This window comes from Octopus bimaculoides, chromosome 2, assembly GCF_046866305.1.
Source record: "Octopus bimaculoides isolate indiv1 chromosome 2, ASM4686630v1, whole genome shotgun sequence".
NCBI classification, from domain to species: domain Eukaryota; kingdom Metazoa; phylum Mollusca; class Cephalopoda; order Octopoda; family Octopodidae; genus Octopus; species Octopus bimaculoides.
This window is the reverse complement of record NC_142929.1, coordinates 194,370,052-194,397,668: the sequence shown is the minus strand read 5'-3', so window position 1 is coordinate 194,397,668 and position 27,617 is coordinate 194,370,052. Positions and strand designations below refer to the sequence as shown.

General features: G+C 39.4%; 2 protein-coding genes across 6 annotated transcripts in view; one reads left to right on the top strand and one right to left on the bottom strand.

Moving 5' to 3' along the window:
• LOC106881941 (Golgi phosphoprotein 3 homolog sauron) overlaps positions 1-27,617 on the top strand; it is a 110,696-nt gene that overhangs the window by 2,149 nt on the left and 80,930 nt on the right. For 3 of the 4 annotated variants that reach the window (XR_016240872.1, XR_016240871.1, XM_014932469.3), the window contains exon 1: positions 26,031-26,701. The exons of the other annotated variant lie outside the window; for it this stretch is intronic. Coding sequence is in view for 1 of the 3 variants with exons in the window: in XM_014932469.3 (XP_014787955.1) it covers positions 26,498-26,701 (204 nt within the window). In the remaining 2 variants the exon portion in view is untranslated. Of the gene's footprint in view, positions 1-26,030; positions 26,702-27,617 lie in introns of those variants that run through there. 4 annotated transcript variants of the gene reach the window in all.
• Positions 933-27,314, bottom strand: LOC106881940 (cilia- and flagella-associated protein 161). 2 transcript variants are annotated; one of them, XM_052965834.2, is made up of 7 exons: positions 27,219-27,314; positions 19,670-19,759; positions 13,980-14,212; positions 12,511-12,592; positions 11,653-11,811; positions 6,805-6,881; positions 933-1,702 (listed from the first exon to the last, which is right to left on the bottom strand). In XM_052965834.2, exons 2-7 carry the CDS (start codon positions 19,709-19,711, stop codon positions 1,228-1,230), a joined length of 1,068 nt encoding a protein of 355 aa, XP_052821794.1. In that variant the 5' UTR covers positions 19,712-19,759; positions 27,219-27,314; the 3' UTR covers positions 933-1,227. The 2 variants fall into 2 exon arrangements, with proteins under 2 accessions (XP_052821794.1, XP_014787954.1); XM_014932468.3 differs by lacking the exon at positions 27,219-27,314 and adding an exon at positions 25,655-25,790.

The following is a 27,617-nucleotide window of genomic DNA, read 5'->3' as shown; positions in this document are numbered from 1 at the left end:
AAACAAAAAGAAAGAAAAACCCAGTCTTTGTGCTTCAGAAATTTCCATCAGAATTCAGGGTAGACATGATGATAAAAGTTGTTTACAGTGGAAAATATTAAACTGAAATTCAAAGAACAAAAGGAAAAAAAAAAAAAACTTGAATAACTTAATTTTGTTGTCAAATGAAATTTATTTCAGTGCCCCTGGACTGGCTCTTGTGCGGGTGGCACATAAAAGACACCATTTCGAGCGTGGCCGTTTTCGTGCAGGTGACACGTAAAAGCACCCACTACACTCTCTGAGTGGTTGGCGTTAGGAAGGGCATCCAGCTGTAGAAACTCTGCCAAATTAGATTGGAGCCTGGTGTTGCCATCCGGTTTCACCAGTCCTCAATCAAATCGTCCAACCCATGCTAGCATGGAAGGTGGACGTTAAACGATGATGATGATGATGATGATGTAGTTTAAGGAAGAAGCACAAGCTGCTGGAAACAACAACTAAATCTTGCTTAAATTACATAGAAATGAAGGACACATTAGGCAATGTAGTCCTAGATACACAATGTCTGAATAAAAGACAATATGCGAAAGTCATGGGCGGAATGTTTTTAATATCAAATCAGATGACCTAGGGCTAAACAACAACAACAACAACAACTTAATTTCATACATCTTATCAACCTCACTAAAACCTATTGTTGTTGTTCTTGATGATAATGATGACGACGACGACGACGATGAAAATGACAATGACAATGATGATGATGATGATGATGATGCTGATGATGTTTAGTATCACACCTGACGAAGTAGACCTGTGATTGAAGGGTTCCAGCCTGGATCATCTTGTCTTTAGTTGTCTTAAAACGGTACAAGTGCACCAGCATGGCCACAGCTAACAACAATTTCATACTTGAATAAAATAAAACAATAAACAACAACAAAACCCACTGAATTGAAAATTATAAATAAATTTAAACAATTGTTTAATGTTTATCATCTCTAAAATATCAAAGTTTCAACTACAGAATATTAATTAGTGTGGTTAATTACTTTAGCAATCACTGTAATTGGAAGATGGATTAATAATTGCTGCTATTAATAATAATGATGTTCACATTGTTTAATTTATTGTTATTAATTAACAAAAGAACTGGAGTTACAGTATCTGTTGTCATGGTGATGGGGGAGGAGTTTCAATATTTTAATGGAAGTGATTGTTGTTGCTGTCATTGTTGTTGTTGTATTACATTTTACTAGCTTCAACAGGTGTTGTAGTTGGGGCAACAGCATCCTGGTTGTGGTCATTACTGCTGTTGTTGCTAAGGTTACAGTTACTGCAGGGAAGGTCCTCTTTATTGTCTGCAAATCCAACCTTCTTTCCACAGCGAGGGGCTTTTGTATGTTCCTCAATGTATTGGGAATGTAATCTCGATTCTTCGTTTTGAAGGTCGTGAACCTTACCTTGTCTCTCTTCCTCGGAAATGGTTAAGCAACAAATACCTGCAGGTTTGGTCTCAGCTTCTTTCACAGCAGGAATAGTTTCCTCTGTAGAAGGAACAACAGGAGGAGGAGGAGGAGGTGTCTTCAAGCATCGAGGGGGCAAAGCAATTCCTTCAGGTTCTTTGGTGGTTATAAGCCAAAGGTTCTGCTCTTTCTCAGCTTTATGTTCATCCAGAAGTGTGTGTGCTGTGATTTCATAATCAGCATTATATTCAGTGCTGAAAGAGAGAGAATGAGTGAACATATTACAGCTGCTGCAACAGAACAGAATCATCTAATCTGGTAAGAATGGCAGAGTACCGTAGCAGACATTTGAAATGGTATGTTCCTAGTATCAACATAGTTTTATAAATTCAACATGTCTAATTGTAGCAGCACAGACCAACAATTAACTACACTTTGTAAACATGATACTACAAGTTGACAAAGATTTCTTCTTTATCAAAACTTGAAGCCAAAACTGTAGCTATGGTGGAAAAAAGCTTACACAATTTTGTCAGGGATCCTCAGGCAGTGCTTTGAAACTACAAGATACCAGATAGAGAACTGGCAACTTATGTAGGGAGAAAGCAGAGTTACATGTGAATGTTATTTGGAAAAATGACAGATTCAAATGTGGTGAAAGAAATGAGATGATGTGGTATTAATACCTTTTTCATGGACATTTCTGGTAAAAGAGGAATGAAATTATTCCAGTTAGAATCAAAACAAGACTTCAACACTACAATAATGTTGATAACACAATAACAACACTCAGTTTTCAGCAAATTAAAGCACTTTAGTACGTCGTTTAAGAAAATATATTCTCCAGTCTCCTTTGCAGTATGTCTTTGTTGAAAGATTTTAAATAGAATTAAGTCACTCAATCCAAACAGATAACAGCATTTCCTTTGTGAGATAAACTCACAAAATGAAATAGTTGGACAAAGCCTTATCATGTGATTTCAAAATTTGATCAGAATGATCTTGTTTCTCGTCAGAGGTCTCCACCACTACTCAGAGTTAAAGAGATAGCCGACCTTGTAATAGTTCATCAGAAGAAAAAAAACTGTTGATATATATATACATATATATAAATCAAACAAGAGGAAATCAGTTAATCAAGGCCTGCCTATAGCATTTATATTTCTTCAGTTTAGTTTTAGAGAGTTAATGCTAATGCAAAGAAGGTAGAATTAATAGATATAGATAATTCTACCAACATTGTATTAGCATTAACTCTCTTGAATTAAACTAAAGAAATTTAAATGACATAATCGTGCCTTGATTAATTTCCTCTTCTTTAACTTATACCTACTGACTCAAAGGTAAGCTACTGACAACTGGTTCTCTCCCAAAAGGATATTTGTGCAATCACAACTCCATCCCTTGTTTGAACTGGGATCCTAGTGGCTTGTCAATTGGAGCACTCAGACTGCATACCTGTTAGTTTGGGCTACTTTGACCTAAACTCCTCCTCATCTGTGTATATATACATATCATCATCATCATCATTTAACGTCTACCTTCCATGCTAGCACAAAGCCAAACTGCATTTCATCTCGTCTAATTCGGTTCCCAATTAATTGGGCTCTAACTCTCTCTCTCTCTGCAACTTTCATCATTTGGTCCAGTAATTCGATGCCTCTGTAATTACTTTTATCTAAGGCATCTCTCTTGCCCTTGTAGCAGTTGACTATGATGTTGCTGCATCAGTCACCAGGGATTCCACCTTCCTCAATAACCTGAATAACTAGACCAGAGACTGGATTTTATCCAACTCTATCACATATCTTGAGCATCTTGCCAGAGACTCCTGATAGGCTTCTCTGTCTTCATATCTTTAATTGCCTTATCTATCATGCTGCTGTCAACTAGGATAGCTGGTCCCTCTGTTGGGTTCACATGAGGAAGACTCCCTTTTTTCCCCCCATTCATGTTCCCCATTTAATAGTCTTTCTAAGTAGCTCTTCCATGCCTCTTTCTTTTCAGGATCATTAAGAGAAGCGAACCATTATCTGTCTCTACAAACTTCTCTCCCACATCTTGAGTCTTTCTAACACACTGTCTGACAATCCAGAACACCTTAAGTCTCTGATCTTCATGGAGAAAGCCTTTGACAGGGTCCCCCGATCCCTTATCAAGTGGTCAATGAGGAAACTAGGGATAGAAGAATGGTTAGTGAGAGCTGTGTGAGCCATGTACAGAGACGCTGTCAGTAAGGTGAGGGTTGGCAATGAGTACAGTGAAGAATTCCGGGTAGAGGTAGGGGTCCACTAAGGTTCTGTCCTCAGCCCCCTCCTATTTATCATAGTCCTCCAGGCGATAACAGAGGAATTCAAGACAGGATGCCCCTGGGAGCTCCTCTATGCTAATGACCTTTCACTAATTGCTGAGTTACTATCAGAACTAGAGGAGAAGTTTCAGGTGTGGAAGCAAGGATTAGAATCGAAGGGCCTTAGAGTAAACCTAGCTAAAACTAAAGTCCTAATAAGTAGGAAGGTAAATAAAACACAAACCCCTTCAGGTAGATGGCCCTGCTCAATATGTAGAAAAGGAGTAGGTAGTAACTCTATAACATGTACCCAGTGCAAGCTATGGACACATAAGAGGTGCAGCAATATCAAAGGCAGGTTAACTAGGAAGTTAGTTTTTGTATGTGGCAGATGTTCAGGTGCAATAAAGACTGTAAACAAACAGGAAACAACTTCTGTCTCATTCCAGGGAGAAAAACTAGACATAGTTGATAGCTTCCGCTATCTAGGTGACCAAGTTAGTATTGGGGGAGGCTGCGCTGAAAGTGTAGCTGCTAGAATAAGAATAGCCTGGGCAAAGTTCAGAGAGCTCTTATCTCTGCTGGCGACAAAGGGTCTCTCTTAGAGTAAAAGGCAGACTGTATGACGCATGTGTAGGAACAGCCGTGCTTCATGGCAGTGAAACATGGGCCATGACTGTTGAAGACATGCGTAGGCTCACAAGAAATGAAGCCAGTATCCTCCGATGGATGTGTAATGTCAGTGTGAATACTAGACAGAGCATAAGTACCTTGAGAGAAAAGTTGAACCTAAGAAGCATCAGTTGTGGTGTGCAAGAGAGACGATTGCACTGGTATGGTCAGGTGGTGAGAATGGATGAGGATAGCTGTGTGAAAAAGTGCCACACCCTAGCAGTTGAGGGAAGCTGTGGAAGAGGTAGGCCCAGGAAGACCTGGGATGAGGTGGTGAAGCACAACCTCCGAACATTGGGCCTCACCGAGGCAATGACTTCTGACCGAGACCTTTGGAAATAAGCTGTGCGTGAGAAGACCCGGCAAGCCAAGTGAGACCAAAATCCAAGGCCTCTGCCAGGGATGAAGCTAGCCCACTTATGCGTATTCCGCTTGCGAAGACCTGTTGAGGCAAGTGAAATCGAAATCGAACTAAATTCGATGACTGGCACCCATGCCAACGTCTCCTTCATTAGACACAAAACTCTGCTTGTGAAGACCTGTTGGGGCAAGCGAAAGCGAAATCGTGATGGCACCACCGTTCAAGCATGATCGTTACCAGCGTCGCCTTCCTGCCACAGTGTCGCATTCCTGGCACTTGTGCCAGTGGCATGTGAAAAGTCATTTGAGTGAGATCATTGCCAGTGCTGCTGAACTGGCTCCTGTGCAGGTGGCATGTAAAATACACCATTTTGAGCATAGCCATTGCCAGTACCACCTGACTGGCCTTCATGCCGGGGTGCACGTAAAAGCACCCACTACACTCTCGGAGTGGTTGGCGTTGGGAAGGGCATCCAGCTGTAGAAACTCTGTCAAATCAGATTGGAGCCTGGTGTTGCCATCCAGTTTCATCAGTCCTCAGTCAAATTGTCCAACCCATGCTAGCATGGAAAGTGGACGTTAAACGATGATGATGATGATGATGATGTTCCTTTCTAATTTATCGGCCCCTCCCCCATGGGATGGTGGGGTTGTATGGACAAGTAAATTAGAAGTTTTTAATACTACTATTAAGGCAACAATTAGTCTTTGGTGATGCAGATGTAGCCATGCATACAAAGATAGCATATACTCCTAAATCATGTGCGTACATCAACAATGCATTACATGTAGAGACATACATGTAAGACTCACATGCTGCTAATACACATTATATGCACCCATATATTATGCAGATATATATATTGCAAGCAGGGGCGTGAACCCTTACCACCTTCCAAAGATGGGACCACAAGACTGTATGGTTTTGAGCTCTTTGTGCTTGTCCTTGGTGGAGGATACTCATCCCGCTTCAGACAGCAGGAGTTCGTTCCAGTTCACAATATACAGAAAATAAGAGACGAAAGCCATGCTATGGAACAGCCATGTTGAAATGCTGATAAACATCATTACTTCTCACTATAGTTACTGCTTTCATCTCTAATTAGAGATTTTCTAATTAGCTACTTTGCTTGTTGCAAGACCATTGATTGGGTGTCACATATTTTCTGGAAAAGTGGGTCTTAAAATGATGATGAAGATTATGATGATGATATACATATATCATCATCATCATCATCATCATCATCAACATTTAATGTCCATTTTCCATGCTGGCATGGGTTAGACAGTTTGACTGGAACTGGTAAGCCGGAGAGCTACACCAGGTTCAAGTTTGATTTGGCTTAGTTTCTATGGTTTGATGCCCTTCCTAATGCCAACCATTCCAAGAGTGTAGTGGGTGTAATCTTCAACACCTCGTCCCATGTCTTCCTGGGTTAACCTCTTCCATAGGTTCCCTCCACAATTAGAGATCGGCACTTCTTTACACAGCTGTCCTCATCCATATGCATCACATGACCCCACTAGCGCAGTTGTCTCTCTTGTGCACCACATCTGATGCCTCTTATGGCCAGTTTGTCTCTCAGGGTGCTTACACTCTGTCCTGTATGCACACTGACATTACACATCCAGCGGAGCATACTGGCTTCATTTCCTTCAAGCCTTCACATGTCCTCTGCGATCACAGCCTGCATTTCACTGCCATGTAGCATGGCTGTTTGTACACAGGCATCAAACAATTTGCTTTTCACTCTGAGGGAGAGGCCGTTTGTTACCAACAAAGGTAACAGCCTATCCAGATTAACTATACAGGTGATTAGAGCTTAACCCACTCTGCCAGATATCTTAAGCATCTCAGCAGTGATTCCTGATTTGATTTCCCCATTTCCATATCCTTCATGACTTTATCTACCATGTTACTGTCTGTTTGGATTGCTGATTGATAAATTTGATCTGGACGTGTAGCAGTGAGAGGAGCAAGGAGTGAATGAGTGAGGAAAGAAGCGGGAATGGAATTAAGAAAGCTGTAATTACCTGAGCAAACGAGAAGTGTCTTCAACATTGAGGTTCTGATTTGTGTAGACATGGTTAAGGATCACTGTTTTGTTTGCCTTCAACAGAAAAAAAAACTGAAGTTAATACACACATACATGCACATTGCCATATGCACACACACTTACACACTTTTTCATGTGCACAGACGCACTCACAAACACACACACACACACACATTACCATATATAGATACATGTACTGATGATAAACTCTACCATAAGTAGACAAAGCAATAATAATTCTTTGATTAGAATTGATTGCTGAGTGTGGAGGAAGGGGCAGAGCCCACAAGAGACCTTCCAAAGCCTTGTGAGTGGATTTGGTAGACAGAAACTGAAAGAAACCTCTGTGCATGCATGCACGTGTGTATATATTCATTTGTATTGTCATCAGACCTCAATTTACCATTGATATCGATTGCTGTTATGTTGGATGTCAGATAGCAAACAACAAAAAATAATTTTCTATAAAGAAACCAATTAGCATTGTTCGTCATGTGCTGACGATTTGGAATTGTTTAATAAGTGGTAGAATTAAAATGTTACTTTTGAAGTTGATCTGGAAACAAGTGTCTCTTGAAGTGAGAAACATTAAGAGAAGAGGCCAGGGCCTTGTTCTCTCTTTTATGATTTTCACAGAAAAGTTGGTTTCCCAGAAATTAAAATAAATAAATAAATAAAGAATAGCTAAGAAGAAGATTATCATCAATCTGCTCAGAAGACTAAATATTGGTATAAGGCCAGAAATTTTTGGGGAAGGGGTAAGTAGATTACATCGACCCCCAGTACTCAACTGGTACTTATTTTACTAACCCCCAAAAGACGAAAGATAAAGTTGACCTCAGAAGAATTTGAACTGAGAATGTAAAGATGGATGAAATGCTATTAAACATGTTTCCTGGTGTGCTAACGATTCTGCCAGCCTGCTGCCTTAATAATGATGATGACAATGATGATGATGATGATGATAGCAGTGGCGGCAACAACAACAACAACAACAACAACGATGACGACAAGCTTATTATACACAGTGTTCAGGTACATTTCAACTTGCTGGAAAATGTAAAAGAGGAGGTATAAAGTAGACATATAAGTAAAGAAAGACAGCAATGAGAATTAGAAGAACATCAAGAGTAGACAAAATAAGATATAAACCCCCCCCCCCCCCCCCCCCCCCCCCCCAGAAAAATGACAGTAAAGGAGTCATGAAGAGGAAAGGGTGCCATGTGTGGACTGTGCAGGTGAATTTCAGGAAACATGGAATTTTTGAAGGATACAATGTCCTGACAGTAAAAAACCAACACAAGGAGTATTCCATGTTTCAACAATTTTGAGCTTGAAAAATGTTTCTGAAAGTCATGGATGCTGCTTTGTTTCCTGTTTTTATAAACATGGGTGGTAGAAGTGTTGAATACAAAAGTAGCCAAAGCCGTTGTTGGAAAGATGGTGGGGAATCTTGTGGGCTTCTACCAATTTAGCTGCTAGGTGGGGAAATTTTAGTGTGCCGATGCTCAAAGAAGCTATACATTGAAGGTAAGTGACTGCTAAACACAATTCAAAATCCACCTCTACCTTCACTCTTTGTCAGTAAAATATAAAAGTTTAAAAGTTTAATATTTATTTTTTCCCTTTTCTTTTGTCGGCTTTGATTTATTCTTACAGCTGTTGTTAACGATGACAAAGAAATATTGATTATTTCGTTAAGAAAACAGTTTCATGAAAATAGAAACAGACTCAACTCTATCACCCCATATTTCTCTATTGACTAATCAGGTTAACTCAACCTGCTAGAAATAGCTGCTGAATCTTCCCTCAAATCACATGCTACAATGTAAAAAAAAACAAAGGAAACATTGGATAATCCTAGATAGAAAGTCTGATGGAAACGTCAAGGTTGGAATGCCTTTGATCATTAGTCTGCTTGGTTAAGCTGATCTGGGGCAAAACAACAACAACAACAACAACAACTAGATATGAAATGGTCAAATAGAGAAGATATTGGATTATCAACTCTTAGGCATAAGTTCCTCTCTCCTGAAAACCTATTGTTTGGGTTCTGTGGAAACTAATTAAATTGATGGATTTTAGTTTGTCTCGTAGTTAAATGGTTGTACATAGGGCAAGTGTCTTCTACTATAAACTTGGCTGACCAAAGCCTTGTCAGTGAATTTGGTAGACAGAAACTAAAAAGAGGTATTCAGTGTGTGTGTGTGTGTGTATGTGTGTCCCCTTGTCTTGACATCAGATGATGGTTGTTAACAAACATCACTGGCATACAATTGGTGACATTTATCTGTGATCTTCCATGAGAATATGTCTAGTCATTGTTTGCTGTCGATGTCCGGAGGATTGGAACACATGGAAGTTGGCAGTAGGAAGGGTATCCAACCACAGAGGATCTGCCTCAATGAATTCTTTTAGACTCAATCAAGCACGGAAAAGTACATGTGAAAATAACGACGATGAAGATGATGATAATAGATCACTCCAATAGACTTCTGTCTCTATCCTAAAGACAATGTCCATCTTTGTAAACCCCTTATGGGTCAGCTGGAGTTTAATGAGGCAGATTTTCTATAGCTGGATGCTCTTTCTTCCTGTCACCAACCCTTACCTGTTTTCCAACCAAAGTAATATTTCCCCATGACTCGACATGTTTGTGCAGAATATTAGAAATGAATGATACTGCTTGTATAACAGTGACAATCACTTTATCTCTCTCTCTCTCTCACACACACACACACACACACATGATAAGCTTCCTTCATCAACCAAATCCACTCATAAGGCATTGATTGGCCTGGGATATGGTAGAAGAGACTCAAGTGAGGTGTCATGTGGTAGGACTGAACCAAGAGCCATGTAATATGAAAGTAAGCTTCTCGCCAAATAGCCACACTTGTGCCTATGAATGTGTGTGTGTGTGCATCAGAACAGTGTATGTGAGTTATTTGCCAGATAGACTGGCATCTTATCCAGTGGCTCATGTGTCTCGGTATATCGTCAATAAATTTGAATTGAAAATAATCTCCATGAGTCACTACACACTGTCAGAACATTGGATACACCTGTATCTCTCTCAATATATTGTTATCTACTTTATCCACCCTACAAGTTTATAATCAATGCATTCCCTGGCATGGTTAGAAATCAAGATAGTGAGAGAACAAACTCTTTGACTCATCTCTCTACCATATGGAACCATTTGTACGTTGGAACATAAAAGACTTCTCCCAGAAAATATACATTTATAACATCTACAAATAATTGTACGAGTGACTGAGACCGAGTGTGTGTGTGTATGGAAGGGAAGGGATTGTCAGGGGTTTTGGTACCCATGACTTGTGGATATCATCATCATCATCTGAGTGAAAGAATATAAAACCTCAAAACTGGTGTTAAAAGGAAGGCTCTTTGACATTCTTCACACTCAATTCACTTTCATATCAACACATGTGAATCGGCTTTCTTTCTTTTCATTAAATTACTGGCTGGAGCACAAACTTCCAATCTCTCTCAACATATATGATGGTGATAATGATGATGATAATGATGATGATGGTGATGGTGATGATGATGATGATGATGATGATGATGATGATGATGATAATGATGACTATATACATATTTAGAGATTATGAAAGAGTTATGTTAGCCAGGTCGCAGTGAGTAGTACAACTCTGATCCATCCAGTCATCTATCCACCCATCCATCCATAATTATACTCTTTTACTCTTTTACTTGTTTCAGTCATTTGACTGTGGCCATGCTGGAGCATTGACCCCCGTAAACACCCCAGCATCGGTTGTCAAACGATGCTGGGGGGGACAAACACAGACACATACATACATATATATACATATATTCGACGGGCTTCTTTCAGTTTCCGTCTACCAAATCCAATCACAAGGCTTTGGTCGGCCCGAGGCTATAGTAGAAGACACTTGACCAAGGTGCCACACAGTGGGACTGAACCCAGAACCATGTGGTTGGTAAGCAAGCTACTTACCACACAGCCACTCCTATATCAACTTCACTATTTACTCATCAGTCTTGGAGACCCTAAAAGGAAATAAAGGACTGTAACTACCCCTCATCCGTCCCTAAAGGGGCAGAAAAGGATGTTCAGTGTATAATGAAGAACTGACCGTGTATCTCCTTCTTGAAAGGTACCCTGCTTGGGTACTCTTTGCAATTTTAGGTGAGCTGGAAGCTTAAGGAACAAATGGAAGTCGAGGCTGTCATGCCTTTTCCCAATGACATTAGTGACCTGACATAGGTTGTTGTCATTTAACCTGAGGTGTCATCCTTGATCAAGCAGAGATTGATTAAAGGTATTCAGAGCTTGATTAAAGGTATTCTAGCTGTGGCCATCCTGTCTTTGACTATGTCGTGTTAATTAAAAGGATTTTTAATTAATAGAAGGGTGAATAATTGTTTTAATTACTCTTCATATAATTATGACACATAAAAGCACCAGTGACACATTTGAGCACCCATGCCGGTGACACATAGAAGTACACCTGTTGGTGACACGTGAAAGACATCCTCTACACTCTCAGAGTGGTTGGCATTAGGAAGGGCTTCCAGCTGTAGAAACTCTGCCAAAATTAGACTGGAACCCGGTGCAACTTTCTCAGTTCCAGTCAAACCGTCTAACTCATGCCAGCATGGAAAGCAGATGCTAAATGATGATGACAACGATGATAATGATACATGTATACACACAGAGATGCAGATATATACATCTACATATATGTGTGTGTGTGTGTGTGTGTGTGTGTTTCTCTTTTTCACGAATGATGATGAAAGTATAATTGCTACTTACACAAACAGGATGGTAGTCATGTTCAAGTCTGAGTAATTGGTTGAAATAAAGAACTCGCCACTTGGCCAAATACATTGTTTGATCACTGAGGAAGACTTGTTGGTGGCGGGCACGTAGGGAACATTTGGAGAAATCAAATCGGTCACTTTGTAAATACAGCTAAATATAATAAACAGGACAAGTTGAAGCCAACATTTAGCAATAACAACATCATAAAATACTCGTTATTTTCCACAAGAGTACAATGGAGCATTGGCAATTTGATTAATTCTAATCACTTACTGGTACCAACTGGAATGATTTCAGAAAAAAAAAAAAAAGAAATGTTAAATTCAGCCTTAATAAGATATACTCACAGAATGGAGAAAGATTTAAGACTATATATATATATATATATGTATATATATATATACACTGGCACGGGCATGACTGTGTGGTAAGAAGTTTGTTTCTCAACCACATGGTTCTGGGTTCAGTCCCACTGTGTGGAACCTTGGGCAAGTGTATTTTACTATAGCCTTGGGCCAACCAAAGCATTGAGAATAGATTTGATAGATGGAATCTGAAAGAAGCTTGCTGTATGTGTGTGTGTGTGTGTGTGTGTGTGCATGTGTGTGTGTGTGTGTGCATGTGTGTGTGTTTGTGTCTGTCCCCACCAGTACTTGACAACCGGTGTTGGTGTGTTTATGTCACTGTAACATTGCAGTTCAGCAAAAGAGACTGATAGAATATCAGGCTTAAAGAAATTAAATACTGGAGTCAATTTGTTTGGCTAAAATCCTTCAAGGCAGTGCTCCAGCATGGCTGCATTTTAATGACTGAAACAAGTAAAAGACAAAAAGACTGTATAAAACTCACGTGTCCACCGATTTGGTCTGGAATTCTGAGATAAAATGTTTGGTTATAGTGTAGCAGCTGACCATCATCACTTTCATTGCCACTAAAAATTTGGTTTCAAAAGATTACATTTTGTTTACATTACTTGAGATAAACAAAATAATTATTTTATGGGAGAAAGGAAAAAGAATAGAATGGTTACAGGGAGAAAGAAAAGTGAAGAATTTAATAACTGAATGAAAATGAATTGCATTAAATGAATTCCAACAGGTTTGATTTGAAACCTCAGTCTAGTTTTACTAGGTTTGCTAGAGTAAAAGGTTAATATCACTGTACCACTGGGGAACATGGGCCCCCCCCCCTCCACTTATATATAATGGCAAAGCGAGATCAACTGAGCTGCTACTTGAACCCCCAAAACTTTCTGACATAATTTTTTCTCATTTAAGAATCTACCACTGAATCACCACAATAAATGGTGTTTTGCTCTGTGTATATTCAGGTAAATATATATATTCAGGTAAATATAAATGTATATTCAGGTAAATATATATATTCAGGTAAATATATATATTCAGGTAAATATAAATGTATATTCAGGTAAATATACGCAATTAAATACAGGGAACTTCTATGCAATTAGGTGACTGGCTAGAAATAGTGGCTTATTATCCTTTAAATTACTCTTTATCAACTCTATAATAATAATGACCACCACCACCACCACCACCACCAATAATAATGATGATGATGATGATGGTCGCTCCCGTCGGATTCAACATACGAGTGTTTGAAGGAGAGGACCTAAAAAGAGTAATAGAAAAAAAAAAAGAAACAGTAAGAAGCTGCATCTACTTGTGATGGATGTGTGAATGTAATTTGGGTCCAGGGATGGATTTTGCAGAACCACTGTGATTGTAGGTCAAATAATAATAATTATAATAATAATACTGATGCAGTACCAGGCAGTGGCTTTCATGGCTTCTGATCTTAATTGATTGGAAGTGTTATCATGTACATTGTTTTGTGTTGGTATAAAAGATGGGCTACAGCAAATATTCTGCTCAATACCACAGATTTGCTTGTCAGTTGTTTGACCTTAACCAGTTGAGCATGTCCCTTAGTGGCTGACAATATGTGCATCTCTGATCATGAGCAGAAGTAGTGGGGGAGCATCATAGCCATGTGCTGAGAGGAGTTCTTTGGGGTTTGAATAATTCACCTCTGGAAACATGGGTGTTTTATTCAACATCCTTAAACAAACCTTATTCAGGGACCTTTTGAGTAGGATGGACTACTCGATCTGAAGAAAATACTAACTGGGCCCCATCTGCAAGGTCACGCACTGTTTATGTTGATGACATGCACTGCTCTCTCACTCAATAATAATAATAATAATGAATGGACCGGTACCCTACGAAAATGATGACCATCAACATAAAGGGCCGGATATGTAGAACTGAAACAACAAAATCCTTTGGAAAACTTACCTGGTTATTATAAAACTGTTTCTCAAACAAGGAGAAGCCTGTCTTGAACCTGTGATTTTACAAGGAGGGACTAACAAACCTCCATTGAATACCAAGTCAGTATCACAATTGGCAGACAATACACAGTCCACTCGAGGTCTTCCAAAATAAATCCGAGATGGATCACCCAAGTTCTTTATTTGAACAACGTTCCCAAAACGCACATAGCCATCACTTACAACTGACAATTCTACCTGTGTTAATAGAAGACATTTAAAGAAATCATAAGAATAAATATCATCACCATCGACACCACCACTGCCACCACCATCATTAATCTCATAATTGTCATCATCATCATTATTATCAGTGTATGACGGATAAGTGACTCAATTTGTTGCATGTTGGAAAAACATTTTTTGGTGCAGCCCACTGTGTTCAGGGGTTCAAATCCTAACCAAACTGAAATTGCTTGTCATCCTCCCAAGATCAATAAACTAAGTCCTGGTGGTGGTGGTGGTGGTGTGCATGTGTGTGTGTGTGTGTGTGGGGGGGGTGATGTAATAAATTGTTCTATAAACGACATAGTTGCAGTCTGATGATGCCCGATATTGATAAAAAGATATTAATTTACAAACACACTAATTAATAAAAAATATAATCACAGATGAACATGTAAATGACATATCAGTAATTAATATGTTGTCAGTTGCCTGTAAGAAAGATACCAAACTCTGGCTCAGTTTATTTGATCAACAGTGGATACCATACAGCTAGCTGAGTGGACAGTATTGTCTGTGATTAAGGTATTTCACACTTAAAGATCAAATCCAAGAAAAAGTTGTTATTTAACCCCAGGTCAGCTCTGCTCTGACTGTGCAGCAGACCCACAACCAAAACTACCCAATCCTTTTCTTTGGCCTTGTGTACCTAGGACTGAGTTATCCAATGTAATTCTCTCTTTTCAAGATGGTTGGGTGTCATTCAAAGGGAATTTGGCTGCTATTTCTAAGTTCCGTTGCGGGTGATGTAGTCTCTTCTTGAATTCAATTCTTGCCTGGGGAAGACTACTCTTTGTTATTCAGGGTAAGATTTATCTCCCCTTTATGTTATTCAAAAGGAATCAGTGTTGTAGTTGAGGAAAGACTAGATATGAGAGTTGGAAAAAGGTAGAGCTAGGCTGTAAGAGAAAAAGAAGAATTATTATATTTATCATTTATATGGCATGTGATAAATGATAAAAAAATCTATAGTTTATCACTTAAAAATGAGAATATCAGTCTACTCATACAAAAAGTACGACAGAATAATGACTTATAAACCTTTAATGTACTTGGCAGTATATTATGGTGGCAAAACAAAGTACTGTGTCCATGCTAGGGACTAATATCTGTTAATATACACATTAACATGAAGGGGTGAGTCAGCAGAATTGCTAGCATGCCAAGTAAAATATTTAGTGACATTTTGTCCATCTTTACATTCTGAAAAGACTGACTTTGCCTTTCATCCTTTCAGGGTTGATAAAATAAGTACCAGTCATGCACTGGGGTTGATGTAATTGACTTACCCGCTCTCCCCAAACTTACTGGTCAAAATTTGAAAAAAAAGTACCATCTGAGCATGATTGTTGCCAGTGCCGCCTGACTGGCTCCCATAGCGGTAGCACGTAAAAAGCACCGAGTGTGGTTGTTGCCAGTGCCGGCTGACTGACCCTCATGCTGGTGGCATGTAAAAAGCACACACTACACTCTTGGAGTGGTTGGCATTAGGAAGGGCATCCAGCTGTAGAAACATTGCCAGGTTGGATTGGAGCCTGGTGTAGCCAACTGGTTTGCCTGTCCTCAATCAAATTGTCCAACCCATGCCAGCATGGAAAACGGACGTTAAATGACGATGATGATGATGATTTTATTTCTATTATGTATATATTAACATAACATTATCTCAATTATATATATGTTGATAATATAATTTATGTTACACATACGTGGTCCGATCAATAATATCCAGACTGTTGCCATAATAATGAAGCTAAAACACCCAGAATGAAGCTGCTTGACACAGATTGACTTTCAACTCTGCTGTGCATGTGCACTAAGCTTCAACATTCTAGCTCACTTTTGCTGTTTACAGCAGTGTTTGGAAGGAAGGTGTGTAGCGTGTGATCATCACATTGACCATGACAGAGAAAGTTGGGCAAAGAAACTGCATCAAATTTTGCCAAAAGCTTGGCAATACTTAGTTTTCAAAAAGTTTTCATTGTTCTCAACACAATCAAGGAGATTTTGTGCAACTGAAACCCAAGTGTCTTTTTCGTCAGCTGAAAGCAGTTTTGGCACAAACTTGACAGAGACGTGTCTCATACCCAAATTTTCAGTGATAATGGACTGAACTGGACCGTAATTAATCTGCACATCCTCTGATCACTCAGGGATGGTGATTCGATGATTTCCCCCCACAGCTGCACACACATCTGTGATGTTTTTCTCAATTCTGCTGGTTGTGGGTTTCCCAGAATGTTTGTCACTATCGACATTTTTTTGGCCATCTGGGAAATGTCTGAACCACTTGTGTGCAGTTCATACACTCCTCTCCATACATTTTCTGCAACTTTGCTTTAGGCCTCTGAACAGCTATCTCCATGACAACTTCCTCTGTCATGGTCAATGCGACAATCACACACTACACACCTTCCTTCCAAGCAGTGCTATAAACAGTAGAAGTGAGCTAGAACATTAAAACTTAGTGCGCATGTACAACAGAGTTGAAGGTCAATCTTTGACAAGCAGCTTTATTCTGTGTTCTTTAGCTTCGCTCCTATGGCAACAGTCCGGATACTTATTGATCAGACCTCGTAATACCATTTATATTACATATATATCGTCATAAACATTAGAAAAGTCTTCCCAAGGGAAGAATGCATGACTCAACATAAACTGGCCCTTAGACTGGCTTCAGTCTAAGGGTCAGAAAGATCCTGAGACATAAGCCAATATGGGAAAGGAGCCTGTGGGAGCTCAAGGATCCCTCAACTGGGCAGAGATTTAGAGAGGTCCTCGATGAAGCCTATGAGGAGAAGGAGGGAGAGATAGAGACATATGATGTAGAGGACAAGTGGAAGTTCCTACGGGACAATCTACTAAGGGAAACACCTGATTTGTGGTTGGAGCAAAGTGTCTGCCAGACCAAATGTGACATGGTGGTGGAACTGTGATGTTGACGGGGCCATAAAAGAGAAAAGATGGGTCTGGAAAGAGTGGAAAAGAGGGTGTGGTGACAAAGACATCGGGTCTATTTAGCTAGGGTAGAAGCAGAGAGGAAGAGGTTTGCCAAGCATGAAGATCAGAGCATGATCTACAGCCTGAAGATCAGAGACTTGAAGTGTTCCAGATTGCTAGACAGTGTGTCATTGAGAGTCAAGAGAAGGGTGTGTGGATGGATAAATGGTATGCTTGCACTTAGTGATGTGGACGAGAAAGAAACATGCAAAAATTGTTATGCAAGACTGTTGAATGTGGTGAATGAATGGAATAAAGGGAGTCTCCCTCATGTGAGCCCAATAGAGGGACCAGGAAAACTAGGAAAGCCCCTGGTCCATCCAGAATCATGGCTAAGATGCTCAAAATATTCAGTAAGGAAGGATATGGGCTGGTCACCCACATAGTTTAATCAGGTCATTTAGAAAGGTGTAATACCCAGAGACTTGCTTGAATAGCAGCATTATTGTTAGCTGCTACAAGGGTAAGGGTGATGCTTTAGATAGAAGCAATTATAGAGGCATTAAACACCTGGACCAGGTGGTGGAAATTACAGAGTGAGTCATAGTCCAATTAATTAGGAGAGCAGAATTAGGCTAGACAAAATGCAGCTTAGTTTTGTCTGGGGAAGAAGCACTACTGATGCTATCTTCAGAATCAGCCAACTGTAAGAGAAGAACTGAGCTAAGAATAAACCAGCATACCTGACGTTCGTTGATCTAGAGAAAGCCTGATATGTGATGTGGTGGCGTTTGATGAGGCTAAGGATAGATGAGTGGTTGGTGAAAGCTTTATAGGCCATGTACAAAGATGCTGTCAATAAGCTGAGAGTTAATCACAAGTGCAGTGAAGAATTTGGTGTCCAGGTAGGGGTCCATCAAAGCTCAGACCTCCATCCCCTCCTTTTCATTGTCCTCCAGGCCATAACAGAGGAATTCAAAACCAGCAATCCCTGGGAACTACTATATGCTACTGATCTTGCCCTCATAGCAGATTCCATATCAGAGCTAGATGAAAAATTGCAGGTGTGGAAGTAAAACCTGGAATCTAAGGGCCTTAAGGTTAACTTAGCAAAGGCTAAGGTCCTAATAAGCAAGAAAACTGACAGGACCCCACCCCACTCATGTAGGTGGCTCTGTTCAATTTGTAGGAAAGGTGTAGATTTACAGAAAAAGAAAACCAACCGATTCACGCATTACAAATATAATCTGTAAGTGAAACAGAAAGAAATATGAAGACATTGTTTTTGTTATCTACATTGCAACAACAGAGGTTTGTATCTTTGTTAGAAACCAGTTCCTTCCTCAGAGGAAGAATTGAAATGATTAAAAACAGAAGAGAACACACACACACACACACACGCATGCATGCATGCATGTGTGCACACGCACTTACATACATGCATACACACACATTCATCTAAATAGTTCTTACATCTGACAGATTTGTCTCAGAAAGCCAAAATATTTTACTCCCTCGTCAAACATCCCAGATAAATGCCAGCATTGGGGGATTTTCCGAAGGATGTCTTCTGTAGAAAGAACATATATGTGGGGGACAGACTTCCATGATGTGCATTTAACCAATTAAAATCAAGTTATTTAATGAAGAGAACAATCATTAGTGTTAATAACAGTTGTCAAGAAAGGCAAAGCAGATAACTGAAATACAAATTGGTTAAAAATCAGTCATGGAAGTGGTTGCTGTGGCAGTGATGGGGTTAGGGTTAGGGTTCAGTGTTTTTAAGAAGCTTGGAAGTATTTTTGATTATTATTCTTCATCAAGGGAATAGAGTATTACTGGTACCAAACCTTAATGTTGACCACTTTCAAACCTATTGCACACAAACTAAACACACCCTGTCATACCCAGAGATGTGAAATGTTGGGTGGATATATCATTGAATTACTGCTCAGATCTTTCTAGATGCCAACTAGAAATATTTTATGGGATATTTGGACAATTTCTTTATATCCTCCCTTAACTATTGGAAAATAGGTCCCAGATCTTTTGTGAGTGTAACCAGATACAAACTGGTGTTTTATTCAACAAGGGAAATCATCTCTCATCTACACAGCAGCAGCAGCCTCTCAGGTTTTATATTTCAAACTGTTACACTGCACACATACAGACCATGGTTATGCATGTGTACCATGTGGTGGTGCCATACTAAACGAGACAATGACATTTTGTCTTTGAGGGACTTCTGAGCTCTGTATGAATATTTCTTACTTCTCTAACAAACTCTTTCTTTCATCTACCATCACATAATAGAATCCTCTTTCCTTGCTTTTACTCCTGCTGCTGCTGCTGCTATGGCCATTACCACCACCGCTGCAGCCATCACCACCACCACCACCACCACCACCACCACCACCACCACCACCACCACCATCACTACTACTACACAAAGCATAAGAAGAGAAAAAGTATAAACGATTATGTTTTTACTGGTTGGAGAAGTTTTTCCTTAACAAAGGCAGTTTTCTGCATCAAAAGTTCATTCTGAGATTTCTTGTGCAGGAAATCTTTTATAGTTTCCTGAAAAATATAAAAATAAAGAAAATTTAAATCATCATAAATATCACTCGATGCTAACAATCACCAATTACATTTTAAAAGAATGGTAAGAATAACAACAATAACAATGATAAAATCAGGAAGTATCATTATCTCCTTGTTCAATGTCACAGATCCACACAGAATATCTTTAAAAATAAATAGCTTATGCCCCCCCCCCCACCAATTCATAACTTCTACAATACAACACTAATGGTATTAAAAACACCTTTATAGAACTAAATGATATTCTTATTACAATATTCATGTAGCAATAATTCTGAAAACATTCGTATTACTGGAATACCAATACCTACCATTCCAAATTATACCCAAACTATAGTTTTATAATAAGAAGGAAAATCGGCATTCAATATACGGATTTCACAAATGACATTTGTAAACTAATTGGGAACAACACTACACAAAGAATGCAAGCCTTCAAAACATAAACCAGTTTATAGCAGAGACTCCATCTAAGAATATCTGAAGAAGGAATTGTATTCCGAAATATCCTCGGACTATAGATAACTAAATTACAACAGGGATATATATTACATATCTTTTGTATTATAGTGCATTGTTGTACCATTCAAAACTTTTTATTCTTTATAAACCAATAACATGAAGCACATTAATACAATAAACACACACACACACATTCACACACATGCATGCACACACACACACACACATAGTCCCTCACTCAGTGGGCATGATGGTCATTAATGGAACTAGGCGTGGATGAATGGCTTATGAGGCACAACATACAAGCTATGTATGAAGGAAGAATTTACAAGGTGAGAATCAGTCATGAGTTCAATGATGAAGTATTTAGTGTGAAGTTAGGGATCTATCAGGGCTCAGTTCTCAGCTCCAAGCCACAACAGATGAATTTAAGACCAGCTGCTTTTAGGAACTCCGATGTGTTGGTGACTTAGCTCTTGTAGCAGAATCAGAAGTGAAACTGAAATTCTGGACATGGAAATAAAATCTAGAATTGAAGTTTATTGTAAGCAAAAACAAAAGTTTTACTGAAAAGACAGGACCCTTATGGTACCAAGGAAATGGCCAGGCTCCATCTGCAGAAAAAGGAGTCAGTAGAAATTTCATAAGGAACACTGGATATAAGCAAGGGAGACACTCCAAGAGGTGTAGGGGGGGGGGATCAAAGGCATGGATGAAGTCAGTTTTGGCAAGGTTTTTACAGCTGGATGCCCTTCCAAATGCCAACTACTTTACAATGTGGACTGGATGCTTTTTATGCGATACCAGTACTGGCAGGGTCATCAAGTAGCTTGCAAGGCAAGGAATTTTTGAGAGGGGAGGGGGCATTGGAGGAGGAGGTGATCTTGTGTCAGATAATGAAAGGTTAGAGTGAGACAGAGAGACAGAAACAGACATCTTGCTAAAGAGGAGGTACATGGTTATCTAGAGAGAGGAAGAGAGAGAGAGAGAGAGAGAGAGAGAGAGAGTTAACAAGAATGAGGACAGAAATAGGTGTGCTGCTGTAAAGGAGATATTTGGTTACCAAACCAGAAAGAAGAGCAAGAAAAGCAGAAAGAGAGAATGAGGGTAGAAAGAGGTGTGCTGTTGTCGAAGAGATCCATGGTTACCCAGTTAGAGGAAAGAGCAAGAAAAAATGAGAGTGAGAGAGTGGGAAACACCAAGGGAGAGCAGGAGAGAGATGGAGGTGAAATGCCAGGGTATACTCACAAGGAGCAGGGATCAGAGTGGAGCTGGGATGGTGGAGTAAGGAAGAGAGAGAGAGATGAATGGTGGCAAGGTTCAGGTCATATCCTCAAGGTATGGAGGTCATAATATGTGTGGTCAGGTATTGCCAAGAAGGCATGAGTAAGGTGTGTGGGGGTGGGGATTGCAGTGACTGGTGAGAACCTGGGTATAAAGAGGGGATGGGGAACACAGTGATTCGGTGAGCAAGGTGGTGAAGGCAGGATTGGGGATGCAGTTTGGTTTGTTGGGGTAGGTTGTGTGAAAATTTTATTGTTACATGTGGGTGGAACACAACGCTTCTAGAACTCAGTTTCATTGATGTGGGCGGGTCTTCTTCTCTAGAGCCTCATATTGCCAGACATCTTGGTCCGTTGTCATTTTCTCCATGAGCCCCAACATCCTGAGATCAGTCTTCACCACTTCATCCCATGTCTTCCTGGGTCTCCCTCTTCTGCCGGTACCATCCATTTTCAGTGACCAGCACTTCTTTATACAGCTGTCTTCATTCACATACATCATATGTCCAAAACAAATGTAGTCTCTTCTCTTGCATGCTGCATTTGATTCCTCTTATGCTCAATTTTTCTCTCAACATATTTGCGCTTTGTCATTCATGCACACTGATGCAGTACATGCAGTGGTGCATACTGCCTCCATTCCTCTCTAGCCTACACATATCCTCTGCATTCAGAGCCCATGTTTCACTACCATCATACAATCTACCTTCCGTCATCATCACCGACATCATTTAATGTCTGTTTTCTATACTGGCATAGACTGGAGGGTTTGACAGGAGCTGCACCAGGTTCCATACTCTGTTTTGGCTTGGTTTTTACAGCTGGATGCCCTTCTTAACAATAACCATTCTACAGAGTGTACTGGGTGTTTTTTATGTGGAACCAGAACCAATTCTTTCTATATACAGGGTGGGGTGAATAAATTGTCGTCTAAATTACGCAAAAATGAAAATAACACTGACATTTCATTTTAACAGATATATTTACCAAAATTACATAAAAATATGTTGAATTACTAAAGAGTAAATTTATTCAATAAAATTGCCTTTGACTTCAACCACAGCTTCCAGATGACTTCAGAATCTTCTGCAACTCTTCTGGACGGTCTTCTTGTTTAAGTTGGTGAATGCTGTCATAATCCTTGCCTTCAGTTCATCTTTGGTGCTACAAGGAGTTTTGTTGGTCTTTCACTCAACTGCGCCTCACACATAATAACCAAGGGGGTTGCAGTCTGGGGAGTTAGCTGGCCAGATGTTAGGGGTGATGTGATCACAGAAATTATATGACAGCCATGACTGAGTTCTCCTGCTTGTGTGGCGTGGTGCAGAGTCCTGTTACCAGACCTAGGGTCTTCCAGCAGCCACCCTCTTGACCTAGGGCAGCACTACCTCCTCCAGGCACTTGATGTAGGCCTCCGTGTTGAGTCTGAGGCCATGTGGGAAGATGAATGGAGGTATAACATTGCCATTACTAGTAATCACTCCAAAACACCATGATGTTAACTGGATGTTTGAATTTTATCACTCTCGGTATATGTTTTGGGGACATGGCAAACATACAGATTGACACCCAAACACTCTGAAATGTCCATACTGGAGCTTCCAGCATGAATGCCAAGCAGTACAGCATGTCATTTCCAAATTTCTGGCAGAGTGAATTGCATATCAAAAACTAATAATGCGCATGTGCAAAATTACGAATATAAAATGGTGACAATTTACCCATCGCACCCTGTATATGTATGTATATAAATTCATACATATTCATTATCTTGTACTTCCTTCTCTATCTCTCCAAATTATGATGCTTGAGTTGGGAAGGATTGCAACATACATCTTTGTCCCTACTGATCACCACCACTGTTGCTGCCACCATCTCCACCAATGGCCCTCCTCCTTTCTGTTAGTTCACTCTTCCATTTCTTATTTCTTTATTGCCCACAAGGGGCTAAACATAGAGGGGACAAACAAGGACAGACAAAGGGGTTAAGTCGATTACATCACTCTTCCATTTCTGACATCCATCAATCACCTTCCTTCACTTCAACTATCCACCAACCGCATCACATCCATCCTTTATCTCTCTTACCAAATCCACCTTGAATACTCCTACCCAATCTTGTATACAGCCATGTTTACAATAAACTTGTTCTTGTCCTTTCTTTCATACTTTAACTCTCAACATCTAACAAATTCATCTCCCTCTCTGCTGTAGGCCCACCGAATCAAAGGGGATCTTTGTCTTGTAAGCCAGGTAGTGAACTCACTAGTTTGGTGTTAAGAAGGGCATCCAGCAGCCATAGAAACTATGCCAAAGCAGACACTGGAGCATGATGTACTCCTCCAACCTATCAGCATGCCACTATGGAGGACAGGTGTTCAATGATGATGATGATACACACACACACACACACACACATATCATCATCATCATCATTTAATGCCTGTCCTCCATGTTGGCATGAGTTTGATGGTTACACAGGAGATAGACAACCCAAAGAGTTACACCAGGCTCCAATTGTCTGTTGTGGAAACATTTCAATGGCTGGATGTCCTTCCTAATGCCAACTGCTTTACAGTGTGCTTTCTTTATGAGGCACCAGCATGGATGCTTTTATGTGACTCCAGTTGACTATCAATTCAATGGTGACTTCTTCTTCAATTGTAGATTCTTTGATGATTTTTACATCTGATTCTTCAATGTGAAGCTGATGGCACTCACGACTGTTTGACTGAGGAGACTTGTTATTAATCTATATTAATCTTGTTGTATTTCTTGAACTTCCTGCCAAGAGCATTTCTCCTCCACATCTTCAATTGCTCCTCTCGCAGTAAAAGACAACTGAAGTGGACCACAGGTTGTGCTATTAGAGAGTTGATATTACTTTTCTTGAAAAGGGCCTTCAACTGGTTTTTTAAACTCCATATGCAGTCCTCCAGCTAGTTGATGACCATGGTGTAGCTTGTTTTAGAGAATCCTATAAGAGATACAAGCCAGACATATGCACCACATGACCAGGGCAACTCAGATGAGGCCTGTATTCAATGCTGCTGGTGTTGTTTAGATGGAGGACTATTATACTTAGTGAGGGCAAGTGGCTAAGTGGTTAGAATATTCTACTGATGATTGTAACGTTGTGAGTTCAATTCCTGGTGGCATGTTGTGTCCCTGAGCAACAGGCTTTATTTCATGTTGCTCCAGTCCAATCTGCAGGCAAAAAATGAGTTGTTGAGACTACATTTGTCTGTGGAGTACTCAGCCATTTGCACATTAACTTCATGAGCAGGTTGTTTTGTTGATCTGATCGACTGGGACCCCCGTTGTCATAACTGACAGAGTGCCAGTTATTATACATAATCCAGACTAAAAGAATTTTTTAAAGACACTGCATATTAAAGAACTTCAGTGGCTTAATATGGCTCATATATATACATGTCTCATATTTGCATCCATAGAAATGAGTACAAACAAACTGCCCAGTGGACAAGAACCTTCGTGTGGAGGCTCAGGTAATTATTTAGAAAGATGATCCTAGAAGTCTAGATGTGGTGGTTCAGAATCTGCTCATTCCGTGTGTGAAGTTATTGGGAATGATGTTGCCTAAGATGGTGTAATTAGCGAGAAAACGGAGAGGGGGAAATAGGGTGGTGTAGGGGGGGCACTGACAGATGACGTCAGTTTTCTGGATGTTAATTGTTAAGCCCTTTTATAAACGGCAATGACTACTGAGATGGCAAAAGCAAGAGAAGAAACCTGGACATTTTAGTCTCTGCATTTCGTTAAAGCTGTTTTGAGCCACACGAACTCGACTATCATAACTTCATTCTTATAAATTTGGCAACTTGGGCTTATAGCTATTAGTCGGTCGCTTGGCAACAAACAAGCTTTAGCTGAGTAGAATCTTGAATATAGTTTCGATTCTCACTTCAGTTACACTTTGTGAAAGTTACGAGCCACAATATTTCATTCTTCTTTATATATAAATCCAAGATCTTCTGCTCAGTAAACAAAGAAGTCAATAACATATCTTAGAATCGAATTAATCAGCTGTACATACATCCTCCATCATAAAAATAGGCAGGCGTTAAAACCTTAAATAAATAAAAGGAAAGATATTTTTGCTAACCTCTTCGAGAACAACATCTTCAAACCAATTTCCTAATCGAACAGCAGGTGTGTAGACGTTTTTGTGCCACATTACTCTGAGTATTGTTGATATTGAAAATCAGAGTTTAAGGTCAAAAAAGTTAGTGACGCTGTAGCCATAGTAACAAAGTGCTGAGTATTTAAATATACTATCATTAGACTAAATATAATTTTAGAAAATGAAATAAGAAAATAAAATTAAGCATTTAACTAAACCAATGCAGATGGTACCGAGGATTTTAAAAATTGTTAAAACTAAAATAAATGCTTCATTTTATTTTATTGACAAATGGAAAAATGAAAAGAAATTTACTGTCGCTGTGTAAGTGTGCTGCTGCTGCAACTAGTGACTGCCATGTGAAGCGAAACGAAAACTTTGCAGAACCGAAACGAAAGTTTCTGTTTTCTATTTTATTAAGAAATTTATATAAAACCCGGAATTGACATCGTCGCAATTTCTCTTCCCACCATTTGGCTCGTAATGGACTTTTGATGTAGGTTGGTCTTGAAATGCTTCTCATGTAAACTATGATGACCTAAGGAAAGCTTACATAATTTTATTTTTTGATGTATAGTTTATGGGGGAATATATTATTGAAAAGAAGTTGATTGAAAGGATCACTTGAAGTTTATTTGTATTTCTTTGGTCGTTTATTATCAATTTAGTGTGGGTCTCCCCCCGCCTCCTACTACGTCACTGGTAGCGGCCATTGTGCTTGAAGAAGGCAAACTGGTGAGGAGGAAATATTACAAATATTACCATTGATTTAGCTGATTACAGACTGCAGGATCTCTATAAATCCAAACTTATAAAGAGTTTGTGATGGCTTCGCGAACCCAGAGAAATGCTGGCCTTGTACAACGTAAGAATATCAATTCTTCTGAATTCTGTGATCCGGACACACAACAACAGCAGCAAATTGAGAATCGTCAAATCGACGTCGAGGACGAATTGGATCATGACTCCAAAGAAACTCGATTAACTCTCATGGAAGAGGTCTTATTGCTTGGTTTAAAGGATAGAGAGGTAACACACCACACTTCATCTTTATTCACATCCTCCTCTTTCAATCCTTTCTTTACACATTTCTTCTTATTATTACTTTCCAACTCATTTCATAAGAATTCTTTCCTAATGTCTTTTCTGTTTTTTGCCCCCAACTCACGAAATATTTCTATGTCATGGCTTTTATTTACAAAATTCCCGTCCATTACACTATTTTTAATATGATAATAGTAATTGCTATTATTTGTCCTCTGTGTTTCTGTTGAAACTACATTGAATGTTTTTATATTTGGTTTCTCTCTGAGAAATAATTTCTGTCCTGAATTGATTTGGTAAAAATGGATAAATAAATCAACAGTAAAATGTGTGTTCCTCTCTTCGTGCTGGCGTCAAGTATTAATTGATAGAAATTATATCAGTCAGTGGTTACTGTCTTCTCTTCAACAGTTTCTAATTAATTACGGGAAAGGCTTCAATCTCACAACACCACAGCACGGCCCCCCCCCTTTTCTTTTTAAAGAATGATATATTATTTTACCTGACATATCAGTAGTGAAAGGCTGTATCGGCATCTATTTATGTTTTGCTACAGTAGTCGATCTCTCTCTCTCTCTCTCTCTCTCTCTCTCTCTCTCTCTCTCTCTCTCTCTCTCTCTCTCTCTCTCTCTCTCTCTCTCTCTCTCTCTCTCTCTCTCTCTATATATATATATATATATATATATATATATATATATATATATATATAGGAGAGAGAAAGAGACGTACATTGTATATGCTGTGTATTTATTTGATGGCGTATTTGTTGAGGCAATAATAATAATACTTGTCATTACATTTCCAATAGGGAAGGCTCCTCCTAGTTATTAACTGAAATATTTGAGTCATCGCCACAAGCAATACAATATGTTATGTAAATTTAGAACCGATTCCACCCTCA

What these genes read in the sequence shown, in the direction of transcription:
- LOC106881940 (XM_014932468.3), bottom strand. Translation starts at nt 25,726, where the DNA reads ATGTGGCACAAAAACGTCTACACACCTGCTGTTCGATTAGGAAATTGG. An exon ending in AAGATGTTGTTCTCGAAGAG is followed by an intron (nt 19,760 to 25,654) that starts GTTAGCAAAAAT and finishes TATATTTTTCAG; the next exon opens with GAAACTATAAAAGATTTCCT. An exon ending in CAGACCAAATCGGTGGACAC is followed by an intron (nt 11,812 to 12,510) that starts GTGAGTTTTATA and finishes TATTATATTTAG; the next exon opens with CTGTATTTACAAAGTGACCG.